At 44.5% G+C, this 20888-nt stretch overlaps 1 protein-coding gene across 3 annotated transcripts in view; it reads left to right on the top strand.

The window, feature by feature from the left end:
• The window catches only part of ank3b (ankyrin 3b), a 467733-nt gene that overhangs the window by 265971 nt on the left and 180874 nt on the right, over positions 1 to 20888 (top strand). For all 3 annotated transcript variants that reach the window (XM_068002597.1, XM_068002595.1, XM_068002596.1), the window contains exons 3-4: positions 8345 to 8443; positions 18662 to 18760. In XM_068002597.1, coding sequence (XP_067858698.1) covers positions 8345 to 8443; positions 18662 to 18760 — 198 coding nt within the window. The remainder of the gene's footprint in view (positions 1 to 8344; positions 8444 to 18661; positions 18761 to 20888) is intronic.

The raw sequence follows: 20888 nt of genomic DNA, 5'->3' as shown, positions 1-20888 counted from the left end.
CGGTTGAAGTTGGTGCTGTAGTTCAGGAGAACAGAGGGATTGAGTGTTGGCTAAGAGGGAACAGTGAGTGATACATGAGGAAAGGGAAAAGTTGCCCAGGCTGCTGAGGAGCAGGATTGCCAGGAGATTGAGGGAACAGGTCTCATGGAGACTTGAGACCTGCTTCCATAAACTTGAGCTCATTCAAATCTCTGCTGCCTGTATCCTAACTCGCACCAAGTCCCGTTCTCCCATCACCCCTGCGCTTGCTGACCCACATTGGCTCCCGGTCCAGGAAAGCCTCAATTTTAAAATTCTCATCCTTGTTTTCAAATTCTTCCATGGCCTCGCCCCTCCCTATCTCTGTAACCTCCTCCAGCCCGAGAACCCTCCAAGATCTCAGAGCTCCTCCAATTCTGGCCTCTTGTGCATCTCCGATTTTAATTGCTCCACCATTGGCGGCCGTGCCTTCAGCTAAGTAGGTCCTAAGTTTTGAAATTCCCTCCCTAAACTGCTCCACCTCTCTACTTCTCTCCTTCTTTAAGACATTTCTGAAAACCTACCTCTTTGACCAAGCTTTTGGTCACCTGTCCTAATATCTGCTTATGTGGCAAATTTAGTTTGATAACGCTCCTGTGAAGTGCCTTGGAATGTTTTACTACGTTAAAGGTGCTCTATTAATGCATGTTGTTGTTGTTGAATGATGAGGGCTGGGGGGTGATGAGTGAGAGAAGACAGAGTGCCTTGGGCTGGGATGATGGAGGAATGTGCTTCATTTTGAGGACAAGTCCATGAGCTTTCCATATTGGGCCTGAGTGGTGAGGATGGAAGGGACAGGGGAAGAAGAGTCAGAGCAGGCAGTTTGTGGTGGAGAAGAGGAGTTTGGAACTGTCCTTGCCCTCCAGAAAGTTCCTGCAATAAATGTTTCTGCCTCCCACCTCCCTTCCTGCTTTCAAAAGACTCCTTTTCTTTGGCTACAAATTAGGGGTATGGTGGTGTTATGGTTATGTTCCTGGACTGGTAATCCAGAGGCCTTGACTAATAATCCAGAGAACATGAGTGCAATTCCACCATAGCAGTTTAAAAATTTGATTTCATTTTAAAAATCTGGAAATATAAAGCTGGTATCAGTAAAAATGACCATGAAGCTGTCGGATTATTGTAAAAACCCAACTGGTTCACGAATGTCATTCAGGGAAGGAATCCTGACGTCTTTACCCAGTCTGGCCTATATGTGACTCCAGTCCCACACCAACGTGGTTGGCTCTTAATTGCCACTCAGGTGAATCAAATTCAAGGTAAGTAGGGATGGGCAATAAATGCCGACCTTGCTAGTGACGCCCACACCTTGAGAATTAATTTAAAGAAAGACTTCACCCCTAACTTTCCTGTTTCCTCTTTTTCACCTCATGTCTGGCATTCACTTTTTTCCTCTGCACTGTAAAATGCTCTGAGATCTCTGTCCAAAAAAGGAGTGCTATAAAAAGCCAAGTTATTGTTGAGTTGTAGTAGCTTTGGAACGCAGACAGGGAGAGTTAATTCTGCTTGCGGTGGGCAGTCAGCACAGTGGCGAGTCACGTGCACTCAAAGTTGCAACTCTCAGATTTAAGGGTCATGTAGATGAATGTTTTACCATGGGGAACAGTGAGGCTGGGAGCTTATGTGGGATATGGTGAGGAAGAGGAGTTTCAAGGAATTCTAACCTAAGGAGGTCACTGCCACAAGTTACACACTAAACTGGTTAGAACACACAAACTACAATGCATGTTGTGCCAGTTCCATTGTTACCTTTTGGGGAAACAGGCATCAGTTAAATGATGCTTTGTACCTGATTGTTATTCGGGCCCTCGCCCCTGCAGACTTGATTACTCCAATGCACTCCTGACCCGACCTTCAATCCTCCAGGTCAGTTAGCTCCTCCAAAACTATGCTGCCTGTATCCTATTCCACACCAAGTCCTGTTTGTCCATTATCTGTTCTTACTGACCTATATTGGCTCCTGGTCTCCACAGTTCCTCATATTTAAAATTTTTATCCCTGTCTATAAATCCCTCCATGCCTTATCCCTCCCAATCTCCGTTATCTTCTCCAGCCCTAGATACCCCCAATCTCTCCATTTCTCTTGTGAATGCCCCTCTCCCTTTGTCCCACGATTGGCAGCCATGCCTAAGGAACAGGAGTAGGCCATTCAGCCCTCGAGCCTGTTCTGCCATTCAGTCAGATCATGGCCAATCTATCTTAACTCCATCTGGTTCCATAACCCTTAATACCCTTACTTAACAAAAAAATCTATCCTTCAACTAGGCCCAACTCTCTAAATTTCCTTCCCTTAACCCCTCCATCTCTCTCTCTTCCTTTAATGCCCTGCTTAAAACTCATTTCTTTAACCAAGCTTTTGATCATCCCTCCTAAACTTTCCTTCTTTGGCTCAGCATCCATTTTCCTTATTCCTCATGAAGTGCCTTGAAATGTTTTTCTATTGTGTTGTATAAATGTAAGTTGTTTTAATTATTTTTGATTAGCCACAGGTTTATACAACAACAACTTCAACTTGCATTTATATATTGCCTTTAACGTTGTAAAATGTCCCAAGGTGCTTCACAGAAGTGTTATCAAACAAAATTTGACACCTAGCCACATAAGGAGATATTAGGACAGTGGCCAAAAGCTTGGTCAAAGAGGTAGATTTTATGGAGCATCTTAAAGGAGAAGAGAGAGGTGGAGAAGTTTAGTGAGGGAATTCCAGAGCTTAGGACCTCGGCAGCTGAAGGTACGGCCTCCAATGGTGGAGTGATGAAAATTGGGGATGCGTAAGAGGCAACAATTGGAGGAGCACAGAGATCTCGGATGATTGTAGGTTGCAGAGATAGGGAGGAGCAAGGCCATGGAGGGATTTGAAAACAAGGAGAGAATTTAAAAACGAGGCGTTGCCGAACCAGGAGCCAATGTAGGTCAGCAAGCACAGGGGTGATGGATGAACGAGACTTGATGTGAGTTAGGATACGGGCAGCAGAGCTTTGGATGAGCTCAAGTTTACGGAGGGTGCAAGGTGGGAGGCCAGCCAGGAGAGCATTGGAACAGTCAAGTCTTGAGGTAACAAAAGCATGGATGAGGGTTTCAGCTGCAGATGAGTTGAGGCAGGGGCGGAGACAGGCGATGTCATGGAGATTGTTCAGCTTCAGACATTATGTACATGAATTAGTAAATGAGATTGGCTGGCACCAGACATAAATTTATAAGTAAAAAGCCTGTATGTGTAAAATGAACATCAGGAACTTAAAGTAGTATCAACAACAACTTGCATTTGGATAGCATCTTTTAATGTAATGAAATATCTCAAAGAGCTCACGTAGGAGAGAATGGAATAATGTGTTACACAGAATTACATAGCACCTACAGCACAGAAACAGGCCATTCGGCCCAACTAATCTATGGCAGTGTTGATACTCCACACGAGCCTCCTCCTACTCTAATTACCTCTTCTCACCCTGCCCCCATATCCGTCTGTTCCTTTCTCCCTCATGTAGGGTAGTGGGAGAATTTGAGTTGACTGAAAGCACAGCCAAAATGATTTTGAGGAGATTTTTAAAGGTGGTCGGAGAAGTAGCAAGAGAAATAAGTTGTGGGAAGGAGTTCCAGAGGGTAGGGCCCACACCAGCTGAGGAATACCAGGAGGAGGAATGCACAGGAAATCAGAGGCAGAGGACCATATGCTGGGCGTACTGCAGGAGGTGATTGCGTAGGTAGGGTGGGCCCAGGGCATTGGAGGGATTTGTAATCGAGAACAAGGATGTTGAATTCGGTGCACTGGGGGCCAGGGAAGGTTGTGAAGGACAAGGGATGATGGACAAGCAGGACTTAGAGTGGAACAGGGTCGAGGCAGCAGAGCTTTGGACAAGTTGGGCTTTGTGTAGGAAGGAGGTCAAGAGATGGACGTTCACAAAGTTGAATCTTGAGGTGTCAAAACTGTGGATAAGGGTTTCAGCGGCAGTGTTGATGGCAGAGTAGGGGGGAAGTTGGGCGGTGTTGTGGAGGGAGATGTAAGGGGTCTTAGTGTTGGATAGAATATGGGGTTCGAAACTCCACTCCAGGTCGAACAGGACACCCAAGTAGTGCGACGTATCGAACCAGTTTGACATTTCAAATCACAAACTGCTTTGAACAATAAAATGTTGGGCCTTCGTTGTGGAGGCAATGGAAGAGATTTTAATAGTAAAGGAATATGTTTTTAGTTTGCCCCTGCAGTCCACCTACCAATGGCAAAGGACTGGAATCGGGGAGTGAGCAGTGATTATGTTGTGAGTTATATTCAAACGTAAAAGAAGCTGGAATGTTTGTTATTACCACATTGTAATCTACATAAAACATCTCTGCCTTGGCATTTGTCCCACAGAGTTTATTACCTTGATTGTAGTACGTGGGCTTTTCCCTTAAATAGATGCATTCTACAATGCAAAATAGAGGGAACCTTTTGTAGGAGGAAGTAAACTGAGTATTTATTTGAATGATTTTTCAAGAATTTTGAGTAGTTAGTAATGTGAGATATTTCCTGTTGCATGTTTTCTTTCCCAAAGATAGGCATGTACAATATTTGGGCCCCTTTCACTAGAATGTAGAGACAAGGTCATCTAGAGTTATTGCAGGAGATGTTTGTAAAAGGCACAGTGGCACCCCATGCTAGTGCTGTCAGCACTGGGATACCATTGCCCATCTTTGGTAAGGTTGCATCAGAATGGGGCCTGATAGCTGAGTATTCATGGTCACTGCAGTCAACTTCCCTTAAACCACATACTGTACTGAATTCACATTCGCCACAATGTATTCTTTATTAATATGAAAGGAAGCACTGAACTTAAACTTTCAGCACGTTCAAAATATTTTCTCAAAACAACAGCAACTTGCGTTTATAAAGCGCCTTTGATGTCGAGAAACGTCCCAAGGCACTTCACAGGAGCGTTATCAGACGAAAACCTCATGTTTGCTTTGATCAATCTCTTCCTGAATTGGAGGATGATCAGTAAATTTCTTCAAGCTTTATTCAGCAATCCTGCATTCCCAGTGTGGAGCTTTGCTTAATGGGAAGACGGATCGAACAAACAGAGCGATGCGGTAGCCTTGTTTCTGACCCATTCTCCCACCAACTGGGGCCTGGCATTGAGCGCACTCAATTTACTCTTTAATTTGTATGAGACAGTGTAGCTGGTAATATCCACCGAGTCATTCAGTAGAGATGGGGTTTCCTGTTTATAATGCTATCTTGTATTTATATTTAAATGTGTTCACCAGCATTCCCACCGACACTCTTGCCAGTTATACACTCACAGGACCAGTCGGCAAGGCTGGTGTACCACACAAATGGCTGTGTGACCGGGTTTTCCTCAGTCCCATTGTAGATCTGTCTCACAATCGGGACTTTTATTAAGTTACACATTCATGTGTTGTAGAAGTCCGTAGGTTCTCCAAGAAGTGCTGCAGCTTCAAAGGGTGATGGAGGCCATGTTGGGGAGGGAGAAGAACCAGAAGAGAGACAGTTCAGCAATGCTGCATTGATGAACAAACACCATCATGGAGAACATTCAAAATGTTTTGCAAAATACTTTGCCTGTGACTACAAAACCCTTCAAATTCATTGGAAAAATCTATAATGGGCCTGAGTAAAACCCGGTCACAGCCATTTTATGGTACGCCATTCTTGCAGATTCGGCAAGTGAGTAAGTGGGGCCACATTTTAATACAAATGCAGGATAACATTCTAAACAGCAGACCCATCCATTGCTGATACAAGCGGCTACTTAAAAAAAGAAATGAACATAAACTTGGCACTGCCAAGATTCCACTGTAGACGTGGATCTTTCTCTTCTGGGACATTGAGCATCAGAAGAATAAAAGAAATGATATACTTAACTTGTTTATTCAAGAAGCTGGCTTCCTTTCCCAGATAAGAACATTATCTCTCGTGCTGACACTCAGAGCGACCAGCTCTGCCATAAACTTTAGATAGCGTCTTCAATATAGGAAACATCCCAAGGCACTCTACAGTTGTAAAATGAATGGACGCCAAACTATGGAGGGAAGGATTAGGAGGGGCGACCAAAAGCTAGTTCAAAAAGTTTTGTTTTGAGATTTTTGAAGGTAGAGAGAGACATGGAGAGTCTGGGGAAGAGAGCCCCAGACATCATGGCCAAGTCACTAAAAGCTCGATCACCATTGGAGTGGTGAAGGGAAAGAATGCTATCAAGCGGCACTTACTCACCAATAACCTGCTCACCGATGCTCAGTTTGGGTTCCGCCAGGACCACTCGGCTCCAGACCTCATTACAGCCCTGGTCCAAACATGGACAAAAGAGCTGAATTCCAGAAGTGACGTGAGAGTGACTGCCCTTGACATCAAGGCAGCATTTGACCGAGTGTGGCACCAAGGAGCCCTAGTAAAATTGAAGTCAATGGGAATCAGGGGGAAAACTCTCCAGTGGCTGGAGTCATACCTAGCACAAAGGAAGATGGTAGTGGTTGTTGGAGGCCAATCATCTCAGCCCCAGGACATTGCTGCAGGAGTTCCTCAGGGCAGTGTCCACGGCCCAACCATCTTCAGCTGCTTCATCAATGACCTTCCCTCCATCATAAGGTCAGAAATGGGGATGTTCGCTGATGACTGCACAGTGTTCAGTTCCATTCGCAACTACTCAAATAATGAAGCAGTCCGAGCCCGCATGCAGCAAGACCTGGACAACATCCAGGCTTGGGCTCATAAGTGGCAAGTAACATTCGCGCCAGACAAGTGCCAGGCAATGACCATCTCCAACAAGAAAGAGTCTAACCACCTCCCCTTGACATTCAACGGCATTACCATCACCGAATCCCCCACCATCAACATCCTGGGGGTCACCATTGACCAGAAACTCAACTGGACCAGCCATATAAATACTGTGGCTACGAGAGCAGGTCAGAGGCTGGGTATTCTGCGGCGAGTGACTCACCTCCTGACTCCCCAAAGCCAAAGGCACAAGTCAGGAGTGTGATGGAATACTCTCCACTTGCCTGGATGAGTGCAGCTCCAACAACACTCAAGAAGCTCGACACCATCCAAGATAAAGCAGCCCGCTTGATTGGCACCCCATCCACCACCCTAAACATTCACTCCCTTCACCACCGGCGCACTGTGGCTGCAGTGTGCACCATCCACAGGATGCACTGCAGCAACTCGCCAAGGCTTCTTCAACAGCACCTCCCAAACCCGCCACCTCTACCACCTAGAAGGACAAGAGCAGCAGGTACATGGGAACAACACCACCTGCACGTTCCCCTCCAAGTCACACACCATCCCGACTTGGAAATATATCGCCGTTCCTTCATTGTCGCTGGGTCAAAATCCTGGAACTCCCTTCCTAACAGCACTGTGGGAGAACCGTCACCACACGGACTGCAGCGGTTCAAGAAGGCGGCTCACCACCACCTTCTCAAGAGCAATTAGGGATGGGCAATAAATGCTGGCATTGCCAGCGACGTCCACATCCCGTGAACGAATAAAAAAAAAGGCCCAAGTCCAAGGACTGTCGGTCTGTGGAAGGGCGATGTTTGACTGGAGAGATTGCAGAAATAGAGTGGACTGAGGCCGTGGAGGATTTGGAGATGAGAACGAAGATTTTTAAATGTAATGTATTGGGTGAAAGAGAGCCAATGTAGGTCGGTGAGGGTGAGGGTGGGGGTGATGGGTGACAGAGAGCCATTGTAGGTCGGTGAGGGTGAGGGTGGGGGTGATGGGTGACAGTGAGCCATTGTAGGTCGGTGAGGGTGGGGGTGGGGGTGGGGGTGATGGGTGACAGAGAGCCATTGTAGGTCAGTGAGGGTGAAGGTGACAGGGAGTCAATGTAGGTCAATGAGGGTGAAGGTGACAGGGAGTCAATGTAGGCCACTGAGGTCGGGAGAGACAGGTGCCTTCATGCATCAGTATGAAGGTTAATCATCTTATGTGAAGAAGCTGCTCCTTTGAGTCTGCCTGGTGCCTGTCACTCGGGATGCAGTGTAATCACCATTGTCGATGGGTGCAGGAGCACAACTCTGCGGGTTTAAATTCTGCTCCTAGAATACACATTGGAGTTAGGAACTGGAGCATTATGTATCGATCTCACACCCTCTTTCACATTTTTGTCATGGTATCTATTCTTCAAGGTGAAATAAGCAGCTGAAGAATTCAGGCACTGCATGAGTCTGAAAGTTTAAATACTAAGTCCTTTGCCAGAAAACATTCACAAATCAACCCTTTTTGAATATTTTATATATTTAAAAATAATAGTTTACATTTTAAATTGATGTATTTATCTTTAGTCCCTGTTGTCATACCACTGTTCCATTTGTTGTTTTACAGAATGGGTTGAACGCCCTCCATCTTGCTTCCAAGGAAGGCCATGTAGGGGTTGTTTCTGAACTTATCCAGCTCGGTGCTAATGTAGACGCAGCAACCAAGGTAAGAACTTGACTCAAAATAATTTGGTGCTTGATCAGTAACGCTGCTTGTTGTGCCAGGAAGGGATAGATGTCTGGTTTGCATCAATAGTTCATCATAATCTTAGCCATGGCCTTAGTTGGAACAGCTCCCTGTAGTCAGGAAGATAGGGCATCCTGCTGGGCTCCTCTCGACCTCTTCTCAATGACCACATGAGCAGACGAGACCTGTGACCGAGTTATCAACCTGCCCTCTCGGTCATTTGTGATGCGTGACATGCAGAAACCCCCCAAAAAAAGGTGCACGATGCATAAATCAGAAAGTCAAGTGAATGGTTCAAGTTGCCAATGAAGACTATAGGAGTCGTTTCACAAAATGAACGTGACTCGGGGGAATCGGGGCTACAAAAGAGAGACTAAAGGCACTCCTCAAAGTTCAGAAGCAAAGATAGAAAGGAGACAGTGGGAGGGAAGCACAGGTCATTGATGGATCTCTGCAATATGACCGTCTTAGGTAAAGCTTGATTGATTATGTGTTTAGATGCTTTTCTTCATCTGTGATTATAGTGGCTATAATTTGGGCTTATTTTTACTATTTCTATAAAATAAGGAGATAACTTGCCTACACAGGTCAGTTTGGCTCAGTTGCTAGCACTCTCACCACTGAGTCAGAAGGTTGTGGGATCAAGCCCAATTGTGCACATAATCTCGGCCAACACTTCAGTGCAGTACTGAGGGAGTGCTGCACTGTCGGAAGTGCCGTCTTTCAGATGAGACATTAAACCGAGGCTTCGTCTGCCCTCTCAGGTAGATGTAAAAGATCCCATGGCACTCTCCAAAGCAGAGCAGGGTAGTTCTCTCCAGTGTCCTGGCCAATATTTATCCTTCAACCAACACCTAAAAATAGATGATCTGGTCATTGATTTCATTGCTATCTGTTCAACCACGGCCCCATCTGCTTATTCCAATGGTTTAGGTGGACCATCGCAGTGTCCGAAGAAGAATCTGCAGATGTGTACGCTTACGATGCCCAGCTCTACCTCTCCACCGTCGATCTCCACCCCTCCTCTGTGCTTTCAGACATCAAGTTTTGCTGTGCACAACTTGGTTGCCACAGTTACTTACACAACAGTAGCTAGCTTCAAAAGTCATTCACTGGTTGTGGTGTGCTTTGGGAACCCTGAGTACATGATAAAGGATAACATAAAGGCAGTATTTTTCCCCTTAAATGGAGATCCTGTGAACTCTCATTGAAGTTTGATTTTCAAAGGCGGCCATCATCAGGAAGATATTTCCTTAAGAGAACAAAAGTGTTTTCATTGATGGCTGTGCATGCTCAGTCGTTGAGTATATTCAAAGCTGAGATCGATAGATTTTTGGAATCTAAGGGAATCAAGGGATTTGGGGATTGAGCGGGAAAGTGGAGTTGAGGTCAAAGATCAGCCAGGATCTTATTGAATGGTGGAGCAGGCTCGAGGGGCCGCATGGCCTACTCCTGCTCCTATTTCTTATGTTCTTGTATTCTTAATGGATGGTAAGAAGTGGGAGCAGGAAATGCTGCAAATGTACACTGCAGAGTCCAGAATGAGGCAGTATAAATAAATAGCAGCTGTTCTATGTGGAAAGTGCAGAGCTCAGAAGGAAAGCAAAATGACTGCATCATAAATAATCAGGGCAGCACTTAACAATGGAAAGGCTAAGGCTGTGACCAACTCCAGGTCTCCACACACCCCCACCCCTCCCCTGGAGCCTTGCTGTAATCTGGCATGAAACTATATTGTCTTTTGGTCAAACTAAACAAATTCTACAACGTCTTTTGTGCTTTCTCTTCCTCACATGACACTAGAACATACCATCAGTCACTTTGTTTATGAGCAGTCACTACGTCTCAGGAAGTTAAAAATGATTACAAGTTTCACAGAATTTTCATCTGTTCTGAAAACTGTCTCGTTCATACATACTGCAATATCTCTTCCTGAATGTTATCTTCATATAATTATATTATTGTGTGAATCGTAAAATAAACTGGCCAGATGTGCAGCCCATCAGTCCAGGAAGACATGCTCACAGCCTATTAAACACACACAAACTATGTGGGAGTGCAGGAGTTCATCTTTATACTATTGAAGATAAACATTATTGTTAATGATAACAAACCTCTTTCCCTGCGTCATACATTCTCACCCTCATTCATTCTCTCTCTCTCTCTCTCTCTATCTCTCTATCTCTCTCTCCTGCTTGATCTCCCTCAATCTCTCTAGCTTTCTCACTCTACCCATTTTCCCTCTCCTCTCATTTTCTCTCTTTTCCTGTCTTATGCCAACTCTGCCTTTTCTCTTACTTTCTTTTCTCTTTTTTTCACTTTCTGCTTTTTTTTTTCTCTCATGCTATCTCTATCCCTTTCTCTAATTTGACATGTTAAGCAAACCTGAAGCAGTTCATCTGTGTATCAACAACAACTTACATTTATATAGCACCTTTAAAATAGAAAAACATCCCAAAGCACTTCACTGGTGTAATCAAAAAAAATGAGCCAAAGGAAAAGGTATTAGGAGGGGTGACCAAATGCTTTATCAAAGAGGTAGGTTTTAAAGTGGGCCTCAAAGGAGGAGAAGGAGGTAGAAAGGCAGAGGGTTTTAGGAAGGTAATTCCAGAGCTTAGGGCCTCGATGGGTGAAGGCACAGCCGCCAATTGTGGGGGGGGGTTTACAAGAGGTCAGAGTTGGAGGAACAAAGAGTTTGGGGTGGGGGGGCGGTGGAGTGGTTGGTTGGGTTGTATGGCCGGACTGAGAGGTGAAGCCATGAAGGGTTTCATACATGAGGAAGAGAATTTTAAATTGGAGGCATTGGGGGACTGGGAACCAATGTAGTTCAGCGAGGACAAGAGTGATGGGATGAGCGGAACTTGATGTGAGATAGGGATACGGCAGCAGTTTTGGATCAGCTGAAGTTTATAGAAGATGGGAAACCAGTCAGGAGACCATTGGAGACTGGAGGTGACAAAGGTATGGATGAGGCTTTCAGCAGCAGATGAGCTGAGGCAGGGGCGGAGACATGTGATGTTCTGGACCCCCCCCCCCCAGCCAGGGGAAACATCCTCCCTGCATCCAGTCAGTCTAGCCCTGTCAGAATTTTATATGTTTCAATGAGATCCCCTCTCATTCTTCTAAACCTGACTGAATACACAGGCCAAGTCGACCCAACCTCTCCTCATACGACAGTCCTGTCGTCCCAGGAATCAGTCTGGTGAACCTTCGCTGCACTCCCTCTATGGCAAGTATATCCTTTTAGGTAAGGAGACCAAAACTGCACACAATACTCCAGGTGTGGTCTCACCAAGGCCCTGTATAACTGCTGTAAGATATCCTTGCTCCTGTACTCAAATCCTCTTGCAATGAAGGCCAACATACCATTTGCCTTCCTAACTGCTTGCTGCACCTGCATGTTTGCTTTCAGTGACTGGTATACAAGGACACCCAGGTCCCTTTGTACATCAACATTTCCCAATCTATCACCATTTAAATAATACTCTGCCTTTCTGTTTTTCCTTCCGAAGTAGATAACTTCACATTTATCCACATCTACATGGCATTTGCCCACTCACTCAACTTGTCTAAATCGCCTTGAAGCCTCTTTGCATCCTCCTCACAACTCATGATCCCACCTAGTTTTGTGTCACCAGCAAACTTGGAAATATTACATTTGGTTCCCTCATCCAAATCATTGATATATATTGTGAATAGCTGGGGCCCAAGCACTGATCCTTGCGGTACCCCACTAGTCACTGCCTGCCACCCCGAAAAAGATCCATTTATTCCTACTCTCTGTTTCCTGTCTGTTAACCAATTTTCAATCCATGCCAGTATATTACCCCCAATCCCATGTGCTTTAATTTCGCACACTAACCTCTTATGTGGGACTTTATCAAAGGCCTTCTGAAAATCCAAATACACCACATCCACTGGTTCTCCCTTATCTATTCTACCAGTTACATCCTCAAAAAATTCCAGTAGGTTTGTCAAACATGATTTCCCTTTCATAAATCCATGTTGACTTTGTATAATCCTGTTGATATTTTCTAAGTGTCCTGTTATCACATCCTTTATAATGGATACCTACCTGAGTATGGTGATCCTATGTGTGTGGGTGATGTCACCATGTGGCAACATGTAGATCAAGAAAAGGAGGGGGCCAAGAATAGATCCTTGGGGATCAGGGATTGTGGGGGCAGGAAGAGCAGCCATTGCTGGAGATGCTCTGGTACAATCATATAACTAAGATTGGACCCGGGCGAAGGCTGAGCTTGACAAATGAGGAGAGGCTTTGGAGAAGGATGGTGTGGTCAACTATGTCAAAGGCTGCAGAAACGATGATGAGGGATAATGAACCATGGTCATAGTCACAGAGAATGTCACTTGTGACTTTGGTTAGAAAGGGAAGTTGCATGGTCAGCATTTAAGTGGGAATGGGGCCAAGGGAACAGGTCTCATTGTTGAGGTGAGCTTGGAGAAGTAATTTTTGCTTCACTCTTCCAAGTACAAGACCTTGATTATATTTGAGTTTCTGAGAACACAGGTTTTGCACCTTAATGATGTAAAGATATTATCAAATTAAATAAGGGAGAGTTGCCATTCATTTTAGCTTCTTCTGAAAATAGACAGATAATGTTGATAACAGTTGACCTTTTGAAGTGTTTTGGAAGAAGTTTGAGGTAAATTTAGGACTGGACAGTTACGTTCCCACTGTTCTTTGAAGTGAATCTGCATCCTTCCATGGAATGTAAGCGGGAGCAATATATCTTCCGAAGGGTTTATGGTAATAATGCACTGAGGGATAGGACTTCAGAAGGCTGTGAACTATGACTAATCTCTGAAAGGAATATAAATGAATCAGTGTTACTAGCTGTGAGGAATACTGCAGCAATGCTTCAATCTCTACCCACGCTGAAACCTTTTCTCATTTTACATTCTGAATCAACCGGGAACATTCGACACTCTGAACATTATATCAGCAAATAGCAGGACAACCTCAGCTGGTGTGACAGCGTTTCCTGTTGCAGCTCACCTCCAGGAATTTGGAACTGATTCTCGATGGCTGCGAGCTCTACCCCCATTTGCCTGATTTGTTTTTCTGCGTCTTAGGAACAGGAGTAGGTCATTCAGTCCCCTGAGGCTGCTCCGCCATTCAGTTACATTATGGCTGATCTGTACCTCAACTCCAAAAAAAACCCGCCTTTGCTCCATATCCCTTGATACCCTGACCCAACAAAAATCTATAGATCTCAGTCTTGAAAGCTCCAATTGTTCCCCAGCATCCACAGCCTTTTGGGGGAGAGAATTCTAGATTTCCACTACCCTTTGTGTAAAAAAGTGCTTCCTGATTTCACTGCTGAATGGCCTGGCTCTAATTTTAAGATTATACCCCCTTGTTCTGGATTCCCCCACCAGAGGAAATAGTTTCCCTCCATCTACCCTATCAAATCCTTTTAACATTCTAAACACCTCGATCAGCCCTCAATCTCCTAAACTCAAGGGAAGACAAGCCAAGTTTATGCAACCTGTCCTAATTTAACCCTTTAAGTGATGTTTGAAAGTTAACGGCCCAGACTTTCCTGCAACAGCGAGATTGTTGACATGCACCATAAGTGTAGCCGTCTAGCCCGCCGATCTGCATGGCAATAAGCTCTTCCATGTTTCCTTGTGTTTCTAATTGGAAGACGCCTCAACGAAGGGAGGTGGTGAGTCAGAAGCGGCACGGCCATATTTGCCCAGTGATTCGACCGATATATAAACAGGGTGGCAGTGTAAAACTTGAATGCGACTTTTATGCGGAGCTGCAGTAAGGCACTCGTCTGAAGACCTCCTCTCACTGGGCCAACCTTTTCTGGGTGCAGTCGGTCGGCCTGCTTCCCTTCAGACCACGTTGTTAAAGTCTCGTGAATTTGAGGGCGGAGGTTCCACAGGCACACTGAGTCTGTTCTCTAGCCTCAGGTCAGCCCATGTTTAATCGTTCCAGCAATTTTAAAAAAATCAATCTATCAGCTATCAATCACGCCGCAGCCATTATTTTTACTTTTAAGTGGCAGCCATGTGAAAACCAGCGAGAGCCCAGCAAAATCGCGATCGCCATTGTCGTCAGTGGGGCGGAGCTTTGAAAACTCACTTCCTGCTGTCTTTGGCGAGGGGTGACCGTGGACCAGCACAAAAGACCAAAGAAAATATTGTAAATCGCTCACTGCACAATTCCCTCCTCCTTTGGAGCTGTCTGAGTGTCCCGATGACGTAGATGAGCCATTACAACAATAATGTTAAATTTCTGGGTTGTGCATCGGCCGGCTGAATTCCCATGGTGCACCTCTGTTGTCCAAACCCGTGCGCCAGGAACTTTCCCCCAGTACGCACTGAACTGAACCCGTTGTGGTCAGTCCACTTCACAGGCAGTCTGAACACAGCTGGAACTCGGTCCTGATTACATGCTGCTTCTAACCTGAAGGTTCGGTTTACGGTGTCAACGATGGCTCAGTGGTAGCACTCTCACCTCCGAGTCAGAAGGTGGTGGGTTTAGGTCCCACTCCAGAGATTTGAGCACAAATCCTAGACTGACACCCTAGTGCAGTACTGAGGGAGTGTGCACTGTCATGTCGGATGAAACATTAAACCGAGTCACGTCTTATGTGACTGTGACCGTGGCAAACTATCCCTCCTGTCAGATTGTTTTTCTCTCTTTTTCAGAATACTAAAGGCTAAGAAATCAAGCAAGACACTGTAGTCCATTATTTTAGTCTTCTTTAAAACAAGTATCAAAAGCCCAAAATCCATCACTCCTCATCCTTCTCGACCTGCCTGCAGCCATTGATATGGTTGACCACACCATTCTCCTCCATTGTCAAGCTGGATGGGATTGCGCTCGCTTGGTTCTATTCCTATCTATCCAGTCGTAGCCAGAAAATCTCCTGCAATGGCTTCTCTTCCCGCTCCCACACCCGCACCGTTACCTCTGGAGTCCCCCAAGGATCTATCCTTGGCCCCCTCCTATTTCTCGTCTACGTGCTGCCCCTCGGAGACATCATCCAAAAAATGTCTGGTTCCACATGTACGCTGACGAAACCCAGCTCTACCTCACCACCACCTCCCTCTACTGCCTCAGATTTGTCACACTGCTTGTTCGACATCCAGTATTGGATGAGCAGAAGTTTCCTCCAATTAAATTTGGGAAGACCGAAGCCATTGCCTTTGATGTTCTATTTGACCATGAGCTGATCTTCCGACCCCATATCCTCTCCAGCACCAAGATTGCCTACTTCCACCTCCGTAACATCGCCTGTCTCTTCCCCTGCCTCAGCTCGCCTGCTGCTAAAACCCTCATCCATGCCTTTGTTACTTCCCGACTCGACTATTCCAATGCTCTCCTAGCTAGCCTCCCACCTTCCACCCTCTGTAAACTTGGGCTCATCCAAAACTCTGCTGCCCGTATCCTAACTTGCACCAAGTCCCATTCACCCATCACCCCCATGCTCGCTGGCCAACTTTGGCTGCTGGTCCAGCAACACCTCTGTAACCTTCTCCGGTCCTACAACTCTCCGCGAATTCTGCGTACCTTCAATTCTGGTCTCTTGCGCATCCCCAATTTCCTTCGCTCCACCATTGGCGGCCGTGCCTTCAACTGCCTAGGCCTTAAGCTCTGGAATTCACTCCCTAAACCTCTCCGCGTCTCCACCTCTCTCTCCTCTTTTAAGTCGCTCCTTAAAACCTACGCCTTCAACCAAGCTTTTGGTCACCTGTCCTAACATCTTTTTATGTGGCCCAGTATCAAATTTTATTTGATAACGCTCCTATGAAGCGCTTTGTAATGTTCTTACTGCGTTAAAGGCACTGGATAAATGCAAATTGTTATTGTTAACCTTGCTGTGTGCATATTGGTTGCTGCGTTTCCTACATTACAATGGTGACGAGACTTCAAAAGTACTTTGTTGGCTGTAAAATGCTTTGGGACGTCCTGAAGCTGTGAAAGGTGCTATATAAATGCAAATCTTTTTTTTTCTTAACACAGCACTGGAAAGGTTATGTACAGATTTATCATTCATAAACGTTGAATTAATACCTCAGTTACTTGATAAAATTGGACTTTCAACAAATCTGTCAAGCGTCTCCTCATTATTAAGATTAGTATAAGTATTGGCTTGTATTCCTTGAGTATAGAAGTTTGAGGGGTGATCTGATCAAGGTGTTTACAACGTTAAAAGGATTCGCTAGGGTAGATAAAGAGAAACTATTTCCTCTGGTGGGGGAGTCAAGAATGAGAGGACATAATCTTAAAATTAGAACTAGGCCATTCAGGAGGGAAATCAGGAAGCATTTGTTCACACAATGGGTAGTAGAAATCTGGAACTCGCTTCCCCAAAAGGCTGCGGATTGTGGGACAGTTGGAGCTTTCAAGACTGTGATCGATAGATTTTTGTAAGGGTATCAATGGTTATGGAGCTAAGCCAGGTAAATGGAGTTGAGATACAGATCAGCCATGATCTAATTGAATGTCAGGACAGGCTCGAGGGGCCGAATGGCCTACTCGTGTTCCTATGTTGCTATAGTTATTAATACCACTGAACTGTATAACCAGTTCTATGTCTAGCTCGCACTTAAACACGACCTGTCCTAAAAGCAACTTGATAGAAACCCATCACTTTTGTCGGTCCAAGGATCTATCATTCGTTGATAAATAAACAGATCACAACAGGACAGCCTCTGAAATTTATACAAATCTGTGGTACTGCATTCCTACGTAACTCTGGGCTTTAGTAGACCCAGTGTGGAGCCGACCTCTGACAGCCAGCCAGTCTGCTTATTCCCCTGGTCATCTTTCAGCTGTCTCAGTGCTGCAGCCAGGATCCTTCCAGCCAACCACCAGCCCACTCAGCTGACTCAATTCCTCCCACGCCCCTGGCTTAGCGTTCTTACAGGGATGTGGGATTATCATTACAGCACCATTGTTTGATAGTACAATACTCTGATGGGCTGAGCGCTGTGCCTTTAAATTCGAAGAGCTGGGCTTAACCTCAAATAAACGTACACGAAAACAAACAAAATATAATGAAGGAACTGAGTGCGCAGGAATTATAGTTTTTATTGGAAGAAAGTTGAGTTTTAAAGACAGATTCTTCTTCATCCCGGACAGACCTCTCGTTAATCCTCAGCATTTACTTTGGACTTCTTCTCATTTGCTACTCACCTGACGAAGGAGATAATCTCTGAAAGCTTGTGATTTTAAAATAAAATTGTTGGACTATAACCTGGTGTTGTAAGATTCCTTACATTTGTCCATCACCGGCATCTCCACATCTTTGCTTTGGAAGCATTAAACTTAACCTCATGAAGCCCCCTGCAACATGTACATGTCTATTCATGTGATTGAATTAATCCGGTCCTTTGAATAAACTGTTTTAACTGCTGCAGTTCAGCAGAAGTCAAGTTTGGAGGCTTTTAAAAGTTTGCATGTCAACTTAGCCATAGGAACATAGGAATTGCTAGACATAAAAAGACAAAGGTCCATCGAGTTCACCTTCTACCATCCTGGTAGTCCCATGATACAACGATAATGGTGTTGTTGACTAATCATAGTAATCAATCTCTATCAATTAATCTACAACAGACCCAGATATCTCAAAGCAATGGTTTGAGAAATTTTTCACCATTAGAAACCTTTTCCAATCCCAGCACTGCCAACATCCCCATGACAGCAATATTGGAGGTGGGGGGAGGGAAGGATGAATTTTTCACCCACTTTCTACTGTTGGGGATAATAGAAAGACAACGCAGCACCAGCCAGCCACCAAGACTAGGAGGGTTTCTGATACTTGGCTTATGGAGAGCACACCAGTAATTTCTCAAAGAGGGTGGTTGGAGTCTGGAACTCACTGCCTGAGAGGGTTGTGGAGGCAGGAACCCTCACAACATTCAAGAAGCATTTGGATGAGCACTTGAAATGCCATAGCATACAAGGCTACGGACCAAATGCTGGAATATGGGATTAGATTAGACTGGGCTTGATGGCCGGCGCGGACACGATGGGCCGAAGGGCCTCTATCCGTGCTGTATAACTCTATGACTCTATGACTCTAAAGCCGTTCAGTCAGTTGTACCTTGGATTTCAGCTGCCTGGAATCAGGAAGGGTTGAAATTCTTCTTTGCTCTGGTCGCACTGGATTATTCCCCCTAATTCCTGGCACGTTTACTTTTTACTTTCAGAAAGGAAATACCGCCCTGCATATTGCGTCGTTAGCTGGACAGGCAGAAGTCGTACACGTCCTAGTAACAAATGGAGCAAATATTAACGCCCAGTCACAGGTAAGACTTTAACATGACTATCTGCTCTTTGTTAGTCTAAGTGTGTCTATGTGTGTGTATATATAATATAAACACATACATGTGTATCTATAAAGTGTGTCAATGTATATGTATATATAATGTACACATGTATGTATAAATATAAAATGAACAAAATCTATAATTATTGGGGTTAAAATCTCTCAGGTGCGTGCTGGCATCAGTATCGGGAGATTGTGCTCTCTCCCAACCTGTTATTTTGTGTCCATGGATGTAAAATGTACTGGCTGGGAGTATGCAGTTTCCTAATACTTGCTCCCACCGTGTGTGAAGAGTGGGCACGGTGGGATTTTAAAAAATTTACCTGATTGTAATTGTCATGCTGAGGTCGAGGTTTTGTTTCCATACTGGAATATGTTGACTCTCTGGTGTACATCAAGCATACTCGACGGGGAGCAGCGACTGAATCCACAAGGAAAGCTCATTCACAAGTGACGATATCAGGAGTGAGTCATCAAATTATTTGCATGCAGAAAAATTCAGTGACCTACAGTTCATCACTTGAGTCTTCTGTTTGTGTATCACACGATGTGAATTAATGCGTAGACAGAAGTATATATAATCACAAACACAGAAGCCACATGCTTGAAAATGGATGTGAAGAATTAAATCCATTGGGTGTTTTGGCCCAGAGCAGAATGTACTTTGACACTGATTAATGCAGGGAGGATGAGGTTTGAGCAATATGACCAAAAAAATAACTTTTTTTCTTGAAGCCGGAGTTCCGCCATTGGTTGGCACGAAAATGCGTCATTATCATTACAGTTCAACTCCGTACCTGACTCCAGAATAAGCATTCTACCTTTTTGTTTCTATATCAAGTGTTGGAACTAAAACTTCAGCTGAGCTTCTTGAATGATTGCTGTATTCTGGTCTAACCAGAGCTGAGATGGCCTCCGAGGGTAAATTCCCTGAACCCACACTCAATGGGGTCACAAGGAAATCGACATTAGTGCTGTAGCAGTATTTCTAACCCATGCTGCCCTCTGGTGCATCTCCCCACTGGGAGCTCAGGATTGGTGAATTTGACCTTCTGTTTCTTCAATAGCAGTTTTGAAGATGGTGTCTTAATTTTTTTTCTGAAAGCTGTGAGTCTAGATTGTCCCGATCAATATGTCTCGTGTATGTAGAAGAAAAATTGTGATCCATGCAGATGAATCAATGGAAATTAATCTCAGTGTTACAAGCCACACTTGTATCCTTGAATTGAAAATTGTTCTTTTGTTAACCAGGCGCAGTGATCAATGTGATCAACCAGATTCAGTGTGATCAACCAGATTGTTTCAGTGGATTCAGTGCAATTAACTGGATTCACTGCAATCAAACAGACTGTTAGTGCAAATAACCAGATTCAGTGTGATCAACAGATTCAGTGTGATCAACAGATTCAGTGTGATCAACAGATTCAATAATTGCATTTTCAATAACTTGTTCATGCTCCTTTAGAACAACACTAGAATAAAGCAATCTGATGTGATTTCAGAACAGAAAACTGACTGGTTAAGAAGGACAAATGGAATCCTTTTTATGTGGCATTTCTAGGAAAAGTGGTGTTTCAAAGTATTTTGTGCCACTGTGATCATTGATACATTAAAAAGACTGATTATTCTGTCAAATAAATCTTAGCCCAACAGCCTTCCTCCACTTGTACTGTACAGAGAATTGAGTTTAAGAAAATCGAGAATCAAACTATAAACCCTGAACTATAAGGCTGAGAAGCTATTTATTTTCCATTTGAGGGAATTGCAAGATTCTATCTAAGGAAATCAGTCAGACTGAGATTACACACTAATTCTGTCTCGAGATGTATTTGTTGATGCATTTAATATCTACAATGTTCAATAGATACAATTCTGCAAACAGCAATAATATATTATGCTCGAATAAAATGATGTATACATTGTTTGTATCTTGACTTTTCAGCATTTGTAGTGTGTTACTGTAGAACAGAGTGGACAAGTGGCATGGCGCCAGCTGCAGGTGGCATCTCTGGTAGAGCGGTTCTTTCAAAGCTCTGAGATTCATTCCCTGACATTTCAGTACAGCCCGCTCCCCAGCGTTTGGGCGTGGCCCATTTCTGACCAGCAGA

The sequence above is a fragment of the Heptranchias perlo genome, chromosome 21, assembly GCF_035084215.1.
Source record: "Heptranchias perlo isolate sHepPer1 chromosome 21, sHepPer1.hap1, whole genome shotgun sequence".
In the NCBI taxonomy this organism is placed as follows: Eukaryota; Metazoa; Chordata; class Chondrichthyes; order Hexanchiformes; family Hexanchidae; genus Heptranchias; species Heptranchias perlo.
The sequence above is the reverse complement of the archived record's forward strand: the minus strand, read 5'-3'. Positions and strand labels throughout refer to the sequence as shown.